The following is a 16655-nucleotide window of genomic DNA, read 5'->3' as shown; positions in this document are numbered from 1 at the left end:
GTACTTTAAAAAAACTGGCCGGGTGCGGTGGCTCAAGCCTGTAACCCCAGCACTTTGGGAGGCCGAGACGGGCGGATCATGTCAGGAGATCGAGACCATCCTGGCTAACACGGTGAAACCCCGTCTCTACTAAAAAAATACAAAAAACTAGCCGGGCGAGGTCGCGGGTGCCTGTAGTCTCAGCTACTCCAGAGGCTGAGGCAGGAGAATGGCATGAACCCGGGAGGTGGAGCTTGCAGTGAGCTGAGATCTGGCCACTGCACTCCAGCCTGGGCGACAGAGCGAGACTCCGTCTCGGGAAAAAAAACAAACAAAAAAAACCCCAAGTCAAACTCTCTTAAACACTAGGAATCTAGCGTAAGCAGCAGTGAATATCAGAAATGACAAAAATATTGGGATATGGTCAATATTCCAATAGTCTCAAAGAGTAAAAATGAGAAAAGTCCAAATATGGGAGAATAATCAACATGATTTAAAAATTAAAGTTTAATAATTTTCCTATCCTGATTAAGTATACTCATTATAAAAAGTAAACCACTGAAACCCCAAGATGGCACTGCACCAGTACACTGTTGAAAGTACCTGAAAACCACCCCTCTACTACCTACAAAAAGCAAAACCAAAAAACCTTTGTAAGGCCCATCTTGATATTGTAGTCTTATGATAATCATACTTCAACTTTTATTTTTTTTGAGACAGTCTTGCTCTGTCGCTCAGGCTGAAGTACAATAGTGTGATCTCGGCTCACTGCAACCTCTATCTCCTGGGTTCAAGCAATTCTTCTGTCTCAGCCTCCTGAGTAGCTGGGACTACAGGTGCCTACCACCACGCCTGGCCAATTTTTGTATTTTTAGTAGAGGCAGGGTTTCACCACGCTAGCCAGGCTGGTCTCGAACTCCTGACCTCAAATGATCCAACCACCTTGGCCTCCCAAAGTGCTGGGATTACAGGCATGAGCCACCACGTGCAGCCTCAACTTTTAATAATAACAGAATTCATGATGTTTCTGGTGCTTTGGAAACATCTACTTTGAAATCTAAGTTTCTCAAAGTTTAAAGAGCTAAAGTACAAACACGTGGACATATCCTTTATTCTTTTTACTGAACATGCTTCATTTTGTGATTTGAATCATTTCATTTATATGCTCACTAGATATTTACCTGTTTAACAGCCATTAAAGTTCCAGTTCCCACATCTTGAGCCTGATAACAAGAAGAAAATGCTCCAAGGCCTATCTGTTGACCTTTCAGCCATTCAGTGTCTTCTCTATACGGTTGTTTTGCTTTGGTATGTCCTGGTAGAGTCTCTGGTGTCTACATATTAAATGAAAGCAATCTTTTTACTGTTAAAGGAGTAAAATTTTGTGAAATTAGTCTGCAAGATATTATTCTTGTTCAGTCTGGCTTCCCAAACCACCTATAAATGTGACCTCTGAATGGAAGGTATTTGTGACCAACATCAAATGCAAAAGTGATCACCATTATAGAATTAACCAGAAATACCCACAGACAAGAATTATTGCTATTTAAACAGTACAAACATTATTGTTGTATAAGTAATAATTTTATGTGGAAAAATCTGCTTCTAAATATTAGAAGCAGCATTTCTGAATTAGGTTTATTTTAGTATGGTCCAAGGAAGCTCTCTGTGAGACAGTGTCTTGCACTATCATTCAAGCTACAGTGCAATGGTGTAATCACAGCTCACTGCAGCCTCAAACTCCCAGGTTCACGTGACCCTCCCCACCACAGCCTCCTGAGTAGCTGGGACCCAAGGTGTGCACTATCATGCCTGGCTAATTTTTTATAGAGACAGGGTCTTGCTTTGTTGACCAGGCTGGTTTCGAAATCCTGTGCTCAAGCAAACCTTCGGCCTCAGCCTCCCAAAGTGCTGGAATTACAGGTATGAGTCACTGTGCCCAGCCCCAAGGAAGTCTATACTTACATCCTGTTGAATAATGATGATATCTTCTCCATTTTCAACCTGCAGCTGAGGAACTATGGGGAGGGCATCCTGAGACGCTGACATTGCCATGGCAATTGCTAAAGCTTCTTCTTCTTCAGCTTCCATCTTTTCTTTGCACTTTTGATTATGATTCACATCATCTTTGTAGGTATCATCATTTTCAGCCTTTTCAGGAGAGAGGACAGCAACTTCTGACTTGAAAGTGACTGTTGTATCACTTGAAGGCATAGATGCTTCAAGAAGGTCCTCAATACTGGAGTTGAGCTCTGTATTGACATCTAATCTGCATTTCTCCTCTACTGGGGTGAACACTGTCTCATCACTGGGTATAACAGCATTACTACTATTGCTGCTACAGCCAAAGCTGTCATCACATTTGGAACTACTATTCAGATCAAGTGTCATGCTATTTTTTGAGGAATCTCCCTGTTTACTTGCATTACCTGGGGTAGGTCGAGATGGCTTTGGCCTGTGTATATTACTGGAGGGCAAGGGTCTTGACTGAGTAAAGACTGGGGAAAGTTTATCTGAGTCTCTGTTTTCAGGACAGTTTCTGTGGAATTGTAGAGAAAACTTGCGCTGTGTTTGAGGAGATGCAGAAGGTATTTTGCAGGGAACGAATCCCTGAAGTCTATGCTTAGAGACATCTGTTGCAGCGCCAGCTGGTACAGATGGGGCCGAAGAAGAAGGGGTTGACAAGGCTGGAAACATTAATTGGGAATGATGAGATAAAGGAGAGGAGTTCAAACACTGACTATGGGGCCTGCCTTTTGTTTGAACCATTGGCTTTGGTTGCTCTGTTGTTGTTGAACTAGAAGGTCCTACTGAAATGCTGGCCAGTCTCTCAGAAATGTCCTCTGAACTGGCACTCAATTTTGTAGCACATAATCCTTTTCCAGTTTTCTCTAAACGGATTGTGCACTCAGGGGAACTGTTCTCTGTGGTTTCCGGATAGTCACTGGGGACAGATGCCTGCAAAAAGCTGTCCTGTTGACCATCCAAAGTGTCTTCTACACCCAATTGGATGGCTTCAGCAATTTCCACCTCATCTGCAATAGCCATCAAACGGCGACGCATCCTGGTGAAGTGAGTGGAACTGGAAACACTCAGCATTTCTAACAGTTTTGAAAACACATGGGGTACTGTAGTAACCATTCTTGCAGAACTCAAGTAGATCCTTCTGGAAAGTTTGCCAACCATTGAGTGGGAATTATCAATGGACTGCAAAGCAAAGGTTAAGAGGGACAGCAGCTTCTTATACCTGAAAGAAAAAACATTCATTACTATAATAAGTTCCAATTACTGAAAAACACATGGAAACTTAAAAAATGGTAGTAATTTACAGCATGTGTACTTCAAAAACCATTTCAGCATAAAGTATCTATAAATTTTAAACTAAACATCCTAGACTTTGGGTTTTCATATGTCAATCAAATATTAAGGTATCAGCAACCTATTTATGCTCTGTATTTTCTGAGTCTTTCATAAATCTAAAATGTGTCATTCTTGAGGAGGGTATAGGGAGGGCAGAAAGATACATGTAATATATTTTCAGAAGAAAAATTACCTGATTTCAACAGGCTCAGCTTGTGAAACATCAGTACTGACAATATGAGGATAAAATTCAGCAGGAAATTCCAACAACAGTCTATCTATAAGACAAAGGCGGCCAAGAAGTTCTTGCCAATTGTTTGATTCAGTTTGGTTTCCAAGAATACAATTTAAGACATAATCAACACCACCAATACCAATGGATCCTACAAAAGGAAAGTAAAATAAATGATTAAAAAATAGTGGTATTAAAATCTAAAACAAGACATGATTAAATGGTATAAGGCCAACAAAAATATTCTGAACTATTTTCAAGAATTTCTCTCTCAGATTAATTCACATTTCTAACTGTAACACAGTGAATCAATTTATAAAATTACTTCAAAATCCTGTAAACTGCCTCATGAGAGATTATGAGATTAGACAAGGCTGCTGAGGAACATGATAAAATATGCTATATTCATTTTAAGTGAAAAGTTATTACCAGCTTTTAGTATTTCTCTGCCAACTGCCAACTCTCCTGCTTGGCCTTTGCACAGTTCCAACAGTGTTGATATGGACAGCTGACTTGTGCGGCTATAAAGCAAAGGAAAAGCAACATCAATCCTGGATCTTGGCTAAAATACTACACAATATTAGAGGCGTAATGCAATGCCTTGTGAAAAAGTGGAGAAATAATGTTTTCAGGAGTATTTACTTTTCCACCACTAAAATCACATGAACAATATCACCATAAATAGTAATACTCATTTATTAGGTCTAATTTTGTAAATTTAACATATCCTCTATGTTAAGCACAGAATCTTCAACAACGGCTCTAGCAAGTATTGATTTAAATACCAAATTAGATAAAATCTTGTATTTTGTTAAAAGAAAAAACAAGGACCGCGACATTTTGATTTCTGAACTTTCACTAAGAAGCTCTTGAATTAAAACAAAACCTTCCCACCCAAAACCCTCCATTTCCTTACATAGGCAGAATGAGGTCTGAATATTATAAAATCTCTCTACAGTATTTATGTTCATTCATTCAGGTGACCAGGTAAACAACCTAACTTTAGAGTTTCAAAAAGCGAGCAGCACAATAAATACCATGAGAACACTGAATTATCAGAAAGATACCTATTCTAATACTAAAAAATGACATTTTTCCTATGCATTTTGCAAATTACTTTCTAATTTGCATATTTTACAGATATACAATGTTTTCTCTAAGAAACAAGAAAACATCCAATATTTTCAATCTATAGAGAAAACAATAGAGGCAAAAGACAGACTTCATGAGATGAGAAATTCGTTAAAGGCAGGTACTTAATTTTTGAGACCCTGTGCAAACAGTCATTATGACTTGCAGAGGAAGAGAAAAGTGGTACTGAGAGAGCTCTAAATGGGTGAAATGGAAGAGGCAACACAAGGGAGATTCAACACTTGTTGCTAACCAAGATCTGCTGGGATAGAAAGAAATAGGAACTACCAAATAACTGTTCACAGTAGCTGTGATTATTCAATGAAAAATTTTCCTCCTATTTTATGGAAGGGGAAAATAAAAGAGAACCACTGGTCTGAAAAAAGCATGGCTTGTACTCATCTTTACGGTCACTGTACCTCAATTCTCTACTTCATATTTTTCTTACCAGTTAGGGTTATTCTTGTTTGTTCCCTGTCAATTTTCAAGGATATTGCAGGAATATATAAAATCTAAAATTTTTTTGACTAAAACTGTCATAATTAGAGTAAAATTCCATTACACTGAAAATAATGAGATGGATTTGTTAATTTTTTATCCTGATAATAAGGCACATACAGGTGTAATGATCTTACTGGTTCCTATCCTGTGCAACCCATGAGATTATATCTTATGGCTATAAATGTCAACTACAGTTCTTACCAACTGTACTTCACATTATGAATGTTATTGAAGATAATAAATCACAATACAATAATGTGGAGGTCCATACAGTTTGTTTGCCTGGCTTTTACTTGCCAGTAGTTCTTTCCCCCAGTCCTTAAGAGTCTCAAGTACTGCATTTCCATTTTAAATCTCACATTAAAAGACAATGTTCAAAGACTCAGTCAATAAAATGTATCAGATATTCACTAGGTGTGAGGCTTGCTGTGAGGCACTTTTAAGACAAGACAGTTTGAAGTGGTTCATCAATGAAGCCTTACCTATTGGCATCTGCACATTTGACTAGGATGGTGTCTACAACTGGCCGGAGAAGTCTCTGAAGTTTGATTCTTTCCGCTAAACTGTGGCAAGGAGTATATACCAGCATGGCTCTCAATGTTTTCTGAGGAAAAAAATCTGAAGGTCAGTTTATGTACACTTAAAAAGCATCAGAGATAATGGCCTAATTTGAGACAATATGAGCAACAAAATAAGATAGGAATGGATTATAACCCATAGAATAAAGTAAGAATCTTATGTGTCTGTAATGATACAAACAACTAACAAAATAAATGAATGGGGTAGAAAGGAATTTTCTGAATTCTTTTCTCTGCAATTTTTAGAAGTCTGAATTCATTTCAAGACGCAAAGTTAAAAAAAATTATTTTTAAAAAGAAAAAGAACAGGAGCCAACCTGAAAGGGCTCTCAATGGTCAACGCTGGAATAATTAGAGCAACAAAACAAATGATGGTAGTATTGGGTTGCAACCCATAGAACAAAAGGAATACCCAGGAGCCTACACTGATATAAATTAAAAATTGAATAGGTACATAAACGGAGAAGCTCTTCTTTATAGAATAATTCCAATTAATGTAGAAGGAATGAGGAAAACAGAAAATCACCATTAGAACACCATTTTTTTTTAAATAAGTTCTGGGGCACATGTGCAGAACGTGCAGGTTTGTTATATAGGTATACACATGCCATGGTAGTTTGCTTCATCTATCACTCCGTCATCTACATTAGGTATTTCTTGTAATGCTATCCCGCCCCTAGCCCCCTGACCCCCGACAGGCCCTGGTGTGTGATGCTCCCCTACCTGGGCCCATGAGAGCACCATTTTTAATGGTGTAGTAATAACTGCTACAGGCAAGATCCACAAATATTTTTAAAATCAGTGGACAAAATTTTGAGGCAAAATAGGATATTTGCATAATCTCAAAGTAACTCTCGCAAGATATCTATGAATATTAATTTTACAGCAGGGAAACTTGGTAGATATTACCTTAACTGACAGCATCACCAATAATAAATTAAGCCATGGACATATGTATCCACTGATATGATGCACTGAGAAAGGCCTATCACCTCTGTGACATTCTGTGAAAAATATGTAACTTCCATCTAATCATGAGAAAACATCAGAGAATCCCAAATTGAGGGACATTCTACAAAGTAACTGGCCAGTATACTTTGAAAGTATCTGTCAAGGTCATCAAAAACTAGGAGAGGCTGAGGAACTGTCATGGATGAGAAGACATTAAGGGGACATGGTGACTAAATGCACTGTGGGATCCTGGATTGGATCCTGGGACAGAAAAAAGACAACAGCAGAAAAGCTGGTAAAATCTGAATAAAGTCTGCAGTTTAGCTATGAAGGGCACTGTTGGGCAACAGGAGAGATTTCAGTATAAACTTAATAGTACAAAACAGTATTGTGATTAATGTTAATGTGCTGACTGTACATGTAAGAATAAATGGAATTATGTATTTAGTTTTAAGAGACACATATTTAAGTATTTGAGGAGAAACTGTCATGATGCCTGCAAAAAACTCTCAAATGGTTCAGCAAAAAAAAAAAAAAAAAAAATTATACATGGAGAGGGAGGGAGAAGAAAAAAAGGAAGAGACAGAGGAAGGGGACATAAGGGAAAGGGAAAGGGTGAGCTTTAACAGCAGAAGCCATTTCTGCCTTCATGGAACCTGGTATCCTTTATACAATCTTTGTGCTCTAAGAACTCATAAGCTAGTTGGGAAACAGTCTGAACTTAAGAAGAAACAACCATGACAGTAAGGCAGTTACACCGCACACAAAAAGAGTAACACAGCAAAGGCTTTGCAGAAAAGGAACTGGCAAAAAGAGGATTTTATTTAGTCAAGTATGCCTGAAGGTTTGTGTTGGAAAATAGTAAGAAAGCAGCAAAATGTTGGGCCAATTGGTCTTTATTCTACAGTATGCTGGTCCCTCCAGATGCTACATGAAGAAACAGGCTGTAGCAAAATAACTCTGGGAAACAATGCATTTTACCCTTTGATCCTTTAGGTTCACAATGTACACTAGCTTACTGAAGGATCCTAGAAGTCTTTCAGTCAACAGACCTAGTTATCCTTGTGTAATCCAGTGTTCACCAATCTTAACTGAATACAGGATTCTTTCTTCAGGGAACTTTTCACAACCCTGCCAAACTTCCACAGAATATGCTTTAGGAATGTCGTTGAAGAAACAGAAACCTCTAAAGATTTCTAAACGAGTTGGGGGATAATCAAAGTTGTGTTTAAGAAATAATGATAACTATTCATGTTCTTACAATGTGCCAGGCATACAGTTGAAAGTTTCTACATAATCTAATTTCAAATCTAAGAGGTATTTTCATTATTTTATGGGTGAGAAAACTGAAGTTTATTTAAGAGAGGTTAAGTAACCTTCGTAAAGTCACAGTGCTAGCAAAAGGGAGAACCAGAATTTGAATCCAGGTCTGTCTCTATGATCTTGATCATGTGTTCAGATTGCCTAGGCTAGTCCAACTTTAACCAGCACATTATGCAAGCACTGTGGCTGGAATGATAAATTATGAGATCACTCAATTGTGACTCCAAACCCATGTTCATAACTGTCATGCTGTATTACCTGTCAAGATTCATTAGGCCCAATCGTTAGAGGATGGATTAGACAAAGACAGAGGTTCCGGGGAAGCCTATAGACTACTCATGAATTTTAAAAACAGACCAGATAAGAATTAAAGTGGTGGTTCTGAACTGGGGGCAGTTTTGACCCCTGCAGACATTTGGCAATGCCTGGAGACATTCCTGGTTGTCGTGACTGTGGGCATGATTGGGTGGGGGTGGGTTTGCTCCTGGTATCTAATGGGTAGAGGCCAGGGATGCTGCCACAGTACACACAGGACAACATCCCTGGCTCTCCCCCCACCCAGCAACAAATAATTTATCTAACAAATGTTAATAGTACTGAGGTTGAGAAACCCTATTCTAAAGAGGCAGATACTCCTAAATTACCTCCTTGTCACTATTCCACTCATGAAAGAACTTTCAATAGGTTAAACTGGAAAAGCAATTCAATGATCTGTGTCATGGAACCCTTTTCTTTGAAAAGGCTTTTGAATCTCCACATGACAATGTTTATTAAAAATCAAAATGTTTATTAAAACATATCTTCCTTAATACCTGATAAATTTTTTTAAAATCAGAGTAACATTGATAACTTTGCCATCCCAAAAGCATTTTAAATTTGGTAATGTATAAGGTATCTGCTCAGAAAAACGTAAAGATATGAACAGCAAGACACTAAAGAAGTCTTTAAAAATTAGCAAGCTTGCCTAGCTCGTCCTATTTTGTTGTTGTTCTGTTTTGATTTGTTTTAGGCTTTAGCAGCCTGAAGCCATGGTGTTTAGTCTGTCTCTAGTGATAAGCGGAAAAGGAGGATGAGGAAGGAGCTTTACTGTTCCAACCAGAAACAGAAACTAAGAAACCATAACTGTATTCTCTCCCTTGGATACCCCTGGAAAGTCTTTAAAACAATGAAACTAAACAGTGAAATAGCATATAAGAAACCTTGGACATACATCAAAAAACAAGTAGAATTCAAATAATCAGAATAAAAGAAAAATTGTAATTTCCTGGAATTATGGAACAAAAATAAAATTTGGATTTTCCAAAATTAGGTAAAGTAGCTTTATTGTATCTTAAAAACACTATCTACGAACCATCAAAAAACCCCAAACCCATAATGATATGATTATGGAATAAAGCTACTTACTAAAGCAGCAACGTACACTTTGTAGACAGGGTCAGCACAGACCATTGACAGAACGTTGCAGCATGCCTCCACCACATCTCCTGAGATACTCGTCTGGGAAGACCCACTGGCAGCTCCCCCACTCGGGCTGCTTCCACTGCTGCCCCCGGAATTTCCAGTGCTCTCCCCATTTGCCAACAGCAGGGCCCCACTGACATCATGGGAAAGACGCCTGAGGGCCATCTCTCTCACATTCCAGTTTCTAGAAAATAAGCAGCCAACGAGTTCCATTCCAAACACCTGGATCAAACACACACAATGAATTCAATGTAAAGAAAAGCTTATGGACCCAGAGTATTTTGAGTTTAGCATCATTTTTGATTATTACATAAAAACTGGGCATTTCTTAAATCTTCACCATCCTTCACAACTTCAAATACATCCAGCCACTTAAACATTGTAAGGAAGAATTTTATACTCAAGTTTAACTGGTAATTCTCCAAAGTCATTAATATTTATTAGTTCAGGTAAATAATAAACTCCATTAAGTCATTAGATGGCTATACATACATTCTATGCCTCTATTGTCCCCCATGCTTACCAAAACGCCAAAAAAACTGAAAACCTCAACTCTGTATTCATATTAAGGTAGTTTAAAGAGAAAAACTAGAGCAAGATTAAGAAAAGAAAAAAAAAAAGATCAAAAAAGGCACCAGGAGAAGGTTTCAAGAGATACAGAGTATTTCTCTTCCAGACAAGAGCAGTAAGTAAAACACATTTAATTAGTTTTGTCTGTACAAAAAGGTTTAAAAAACTAGACAAAACAGGTAGGACTGTAAAACGAATGGAGTGGACAAATCAAACTGAAGAAAAAATGCTTGTGTTCGAGTACGCAAAGGAAAACGGCAGACACAGAATTATAGTACATGCTGTTGCCATCGTCAATCCCATGCCCCAGAAGCCAGAGTCCCCACAGTGAGGAAAGCGTGAAGGGTCTTTCCCTTCACGCTTTATGGGCCAATTAGCTAAAAGTAAGCTTAATACCTAAGATATCATGTGAAAAATGTCTAAATACTAAAGATGAATAAACACAACTTTTGGAAAAATGGATCATGACATACTTATTTACATGTGTTTTGTTATAAAGGGATATTATGGGAGAATGAACCAAATAGAATACAGTGAGCTTCTGGTACTGTTAAGTACTGTGCCACTACCTATGTTTTAATTGTCTTACCTAACATGCTTAATAAAAAGCTAGGAATATAGAGCCTAGTCTGACCTAAAGCTTAGGCAAAACAAACTAGACGATATCCTTGAAAGAATGAAATCTAACAGCTCAGAATCAACTTGAGAGTTCTTTGATGGGTCATGAAAGGGCAGGTGAGGACCTATGTTCATTAGTATTTCATTGAATTTCATTAATGGACTAGATACAAGAATATGTGTTTAATATTTTTGCAGATTTTATTAGATTCATAAATGGGTTGCTAATATGCTAAGAGAATTCCAAAGGTGCAGGACTGTAATGGTCACAAAAGAAAAATGAAACAAATCCTAATGATATATAAGCTCAATGTGTTAATACATCTGTTCACAAATTTAATTCAACAGAATTTAACAGATTACTGAAAATAACTATTTTACTTCTTTATTGTCTGGTACAGACCTGTCTGGTTTTAGATCCTACATTTAAAAAATAATAGATTAGGCATTCAACAACCAAGAAAATCATTACAAACCAACTGACAAAAAAGCCCTACTTACTGAGGATGAAAAAGCATTCAATCAGAAGAGATGGTAAAGGGATGCAAAACTGTTCTTACAAATCAAAATGATGAACTCAAGGTAACCATCACATATTTTTTCGTATTCATCTGCTCTGCAATTATTAAGCACCCATTGTATGCCATCAGGATATGAAAGGAGAAATTAATTTTAAATGGCAGCAAATAAGAAACATGATAAAAATCCTTGGCAGGAAGGGGGATTAAACACTGGGAAAAGTTAGCACTGAAGGGTTCTGGTTTCTATCCTTCTATCCTTGAATAACCCTGTACGTCTGTTAGTTCAGGAAAAGATGTTTCTAGATACGTGAAGTGAAACCACAAGGAAGTTTTGAAGTTGAAGCTGTATAATAAGGAGTATAGTATTAATACCGAAAGTAACATTAATATTTCCAAAGGAATAAAGGTCATGATGGAGGCAAGCAAAAGTATTTCTTAAATTATAAACAACTGAGGGAAGGAGACAAATACACTAATTGATCTATAAATATTTCTTTGAGAAATGAAAAACAAAGAACTACTTACCTGAATCCATGGCTCAGCTAAATCTTTGTAAGCAGGAGGGATTTGCTGAGTTCCATAATGAGTAAGGTTAAAATTGCTCTCTTGATTCCTTCTTTGTGATCCAGCCAAAGGCTGATGCTGTACGGTTTGCTGCTGTGCAGCTCTGAGGGAAGAAGGGGAATCCACAGGACTTGACAATTCGTGGCTAAAATGAAAAATAACAAAACTTGCTTTAAAAAAATTAACAGATTTAAATCACACTTTGAGAAATTTTAAAAAATTAAACATATACATATCATTATTTCAAAATTATTACCTGTAGAAATCATGAGATCTCCACTTAGATCTACAAAGGGGACATATTAAAGGTTCTCTATTTCTTCTACACTCTTCTGCCCCTGAAAAATTACAGAAACAAAATCTTACAAAAATGTAAATGCTTAACATTATTTATATTTCATAACTGTTTATAATAATTATTTATAGGATTTATATAGCAGGAACCTCAAAAATAATCTAAACATTTATCTGAAAGCAAGTACATACAGCAGGTTAAATGATTTTGAATGCTATTTTATCCATTCTGATAATGTGTACCCTGCTTACTGTTTTTCCAAACGTTCTGCCCTGTCTGACTACCAGGTAAAGTCCTTCCAATCCTTACTTTGATGCTAGCTAGCCTCTCTGTAATGCCTGCCCAGGTCTTCTTCCACCTCCTTCCCTTCATGTATACCTTCCAGATTGAAATTGTTTCTAATTCTATGCACTTCTTCCATTATCACCTATGTCACACTTTACTGCATTTCTTTGCTCACAAAGATCCTGCATTCCCATTTGTTGAAAACTCTTCACAGAGGACTTAGATACACTGTTTTTATTCTCTCACCAATCTCCCTTCAAGCCATGTTACACTCTTAAATAACATAGTAAGCTCAGAGAGCAACTGTGCTGAATAAGCATAGAGAGAAAAAGAGCCACATACAAATTGACATGCAGTGGTGGTGCAGCTTGTTCCTGCAGCCGTCTTCACACACTGTAAGACTTTCTTCATCAAGCATGCCCAATAAGCAAATAGGACACATCTGCTCCTCTTCATCCTTTATACTATAGAAAAGGGGAAGAAAAAGTATTAAACATAAAAGAATATAAAGCAGAACTGATATGCTAAAAACACTTTCTGCTTGCTTAGAATATAAATACAGTAGAAATTCTTGTTTAAGAGCATCTTATATACTAAGAGATATATATTTATGCTATTAATATACAGTAATTTAAAATCAGATTAACACACGAGTACTTATAGACTGTAGGTGTGAGTTAACTTTCTTTGTGATGAAAACAATACACAGACTGTAATCTTAGAAAGAACATTTGTATCTCCCAAATTCTGCTACTGTACCTTTTGAATAAACCAACAGGTTTGACTACGTACAAAAATATACTACATGGTACTAGTTTCAAGATTTTAAGTGCTGGCGGACCTTAGAGCTCAAAGATTCCACATCCTAAATTTAAATGCCTATTTCAGAAATTTCTAGTGGCAGTATGAACTGGTCCAACTTTCCTAGAAATGAATCTAGGAACACGTCACATTTTAAGGGTACACAATCTTTCATCTAGACTTCTAGGAATGTATCATAAGAAAATAAAAAGACAAATATATGATAGATGTATTATGAAAATGTCCACTGCAGTATTATTTAGAATAACGAAAAGAAATCAAAACAACCAAATGAATGCCAAAAGGAGGTTAAACAAATTATGGCAAACCCAGACACCTTGCAGCCTTTAAAAAGGAACAGAGAGATCCATAAATGAGGTCAAAATAAAACTACCATGTATAGAATGATTCCATTTATGGCAAAATTGCAACATAATGGGTAATTATATTGCATATACTTATCTCTAATATACAAAGTATTTTAAAATCAGTAAGAAAATACTAATAGTAAAATGGACAAAGGAAATAAAAAGGCAATTGGAATAAAGAATAATAGATTGGTAACATCTGGCCCTCATAATGGCATAGAAAACCAGGTTCTCATATCTGGTAGAAGTAAAAACTAAAATCTCTGGAAGGACATTTTGTTAGTATTTCTTAAAATACTACATGTATATATTCATGACCTAAAAATCCTATTTCCTAGGATGCTATCCTTACATATTTTAAGTATGTAAACAAACAACTAGAGGTGTACTTAATGTACATTAAGGCAATGGCTGAATAAATTATGGTGTACCAACATAACCTTATACAGCCATGAAAAGAAAAAAAGTATGTACTCTGGTAATGACGTGGAAAAATATTCTTTACATATAAAGTAAAAGCAAAAGAAAATTGCACACCAGAACATATGGCATGACTTTGTTTAAAAACAGTAAGAAAGCTGAGAGAAATATGGATGGGGGAACGTGCGTGCATGTGTTTGTTGGCCGAAGTATGGAGTGTGCAAAGAAGAGTTTCACTCCTTGATTTATGTAATTTTTAAAAGTTGTATTAAATAGTTAACAGTAGTTATTTTGCGTGCAGCCAGGCTAGAGAAAGAGGACTTTAGTTCTCTATTTCATAAATGCTTTTAATTAAATCTTCATGATGTGAGGGATGGCTTTTAAAAATCAATAGCTGTATTTCCATTATAAAATAAAGGGAAGGCTCTGGGATGTTAAATAAGTTGCCTCAAATCATAAAATCAGTTTGTGGCAGATCTATCATTACACTTTTATCTGAGAAGAATATGCCATAAACTTACAACGTCTAAATTTTAGAATCTGCTAAGCTAGGCCCAATATTGCACTTCTACTATCTTCAACTACTAGGTTGGTGCAAAAGTAATTGCGTTTTTTGCCATTACTTCTAATTTTTTGAATCCTAATTTTGCCATTAGAAGTAATGGCAAAAACGGCAATTACTTTTCCCTGAAAAAACAGATCTGAGTAACTAGCAGCAAAATAACCAGTTCCCCAAATGCACAAAAAGCTTTCCAAAAAAGCTAATCAAACAAGTCAGCAAAGTCATCATGGGTGATTCCTGAGATGAAGGCACACTTACTAGTCTCTCCCTCCCGATGTACCTGCCCCCTCTCTTTTCCTAATTGTAGAGCTACTTAGGATGCGGAAAAACTGTCAGAATATGCATGCATTAGTAACGAAGAATTAACAGTAGCATTACAGAAATGATGTATACAACTATCTATAATAAAAATATTCATGGCAAAAATAATCCAAGGTCAACTAACTCTTTATATAATTACACCAAAATTAAGCTTATTCATAAGAGGAAAATAAAGTTTCACAATTTAGTCAAATCACAAGTGCAACTTACTAAATACTTCTCTGACAACAAAAAGAATACCATTCTGGGGTATTTCCTGTCCATCTTTTTTCCAAGTACATATTTTGTAAGCATTGTTCAGATCATTTATGTATATATATACATGCACTATTTCATATTTAAAAAATTATTATAAAATTGCACTTCAGCTCTTCATATACATAGTTCTTTCATTTTTTTTTTTTTGTGGCAACATATGCATAACATAAAATTTACCATCTTAACCATTTGTAAGTGTACAGGTCAGTGGTATTAAATGCCTTCATGCTGTGCAACCATCACCACTATGTGTCTCCAGTATTCATCTTATAAAACTGAAACCCTATACCCATTAAACACGATTCTTCACGATCTCCTTCCTCCAGCCTCTGGCAACCACCATTCTATATTTTTTCTGAGACAGGATCTTGCTGTCTCCCAGACCGTAGTACAGCGGCACAAGTATAGCTCAGTGCAGCCTCGAACTCCTGGGCTCGAGAGATCCCCCCTGCCTCAGACTCCTGAGTAGCTGGGATCACAGGCGCATGCCACCCATGCCTGGCTAATTTTTCTTTTCTTTTCTCTCTTTTTTTTTTTTTGGTAGAGACAGGGTCACACTATGTTGCCCAGGCTAGTCAGGAACTCCTGGGATCAAGTAATCCTCCTACCTAGGGTCATTCTACTTTCTGTCTCTATGGTTTTGACTAAGTATCTCATGTAAGTGAAATGATACAATATCTGTCTTTTTGTGACTGGTTTATTTTGCTTAGCATAATGTCCTAAAGGTTCATCCATGTTGTAGCATGCTTCCTTCCTTTGTAAAGCTGAATAATATTCCACTATGTGTATATCCCACATTATCCATTCATCCATTGACGGACACTTGGGTTGCTTCCACCACATAATTTTTAATGCCGCCATAATTTTCCACTGACTAGATAGATCCTGTTTTAAGTATCCATTAATGTTGGACGTATAAGCTGTTTCCATATTTTTACATTTTAAGAAACCATTACAAACATCTTTGTACACATTTTTTTTGACATTTCAGATTTTTTTTAGCATAGTTTTTTCTGAAGCAAAATTACATGAGTATAGAGCAGGGAGTAACAAACTTATAAGGAAAACAAATTAGCCTTTGGACTACTTGTGTAAATAGTTTTAATGAACATAGCCATCCCCATTTATTTATATATCGTCTTTGGCTATTTTCAGGCTATAAGGGCAGAGCTTATAATAAGGGCAAAGTTTTCAAACTAATACTTAAAAAATATTTAAATTTAAAATACTATTAAAAAAATTTAAAGTTTAAAAAAAGTTACCTATAATAACCCCTCCTATAAATAACCAGTGAAGTTCTTATTCCTTCCGATTTTTACATACCTGTAATACCTTTTCTATATAAAACTGGGTTCATGCATAATATATTATTATAATCTAGATTTGGTTTTACTTATTGACATTTTCCCAGGTCATTCAATGTTCTCCAAAAGCATTAATTTTAATGCCTACATGACATTCGTAACATGGGCATACACTACTTTAATCATTCAATTGTTACTGGATATTTTTCACCATAATACTATGAGAAACAGTCATATATGATATATGTAAGG

General features: G+C 36.4%; 1 protein-coding gene across 1 annotated transcript in view; it reads right to left on the bottom strand.

The window, feature by feature from the left end:
* The window catches only part of MAP3K1 (mitogen-activated protein kinase kinase kinase 1), an 80040-nt gene that overhangs the window by 10250 nt on the left and 53135 nt on the right, over positions 1-16655 (bottom strand). Inside the window, exons 8-16 of the mRNA XM_017874167.1 lie at positions 12712-12833; positions 12046-12127; positions 11751-11934; positions 9460-9738; positions 5686-5807; positions 4001-4092; positions 3533-3722; positions 1945-3226; positions 1161-1313 (exon numbers count right to left, since the gene is read on the bottom strand). Coding sequence (XP_017729656.1) covers positions 1161-1313; positions 1945-3226; positions 3533-3722; positions 4001-4092; positions 5686-5807; positions 9460-9738; positions 11751-11934; positions 12046-12127; positions 12712-12833 — 2506 coding nt within the window. The remainder of the gene's footprint in view (positions 1-1160; positions 1314-1944; positions 3227-3532; positions 3723-4000; positions 4093-5685; positions 5808-9459; positions 9739-11750; positions 11935-12045; positions 12128-12711; positions 12834-16655) is intronic.

The sequence above is a fragment of the Rhinopithecus bieti genome, unplaced genomic scaffold (assembly GCF_001698545.2).
Source record: "Rhinopithecus bieti isolate Rb0 unplaced genomic scaffold, ASM169854v2 scaffold_6513, whole genome shotgun sequence".
NCBI classification, from domain to species: domain Eukaryota; kingdom Metazoa; phylum Chordata; class Mammalia; order Primates; family Cercopithecidae; genus Rhinopithecus; species Rhinopithecus bieti.
The sequence above is the reverse complement of the archived record's forward strand: the minus strand, read 5'-3'. Positions and strand labels throughout refer to the sequence as shown.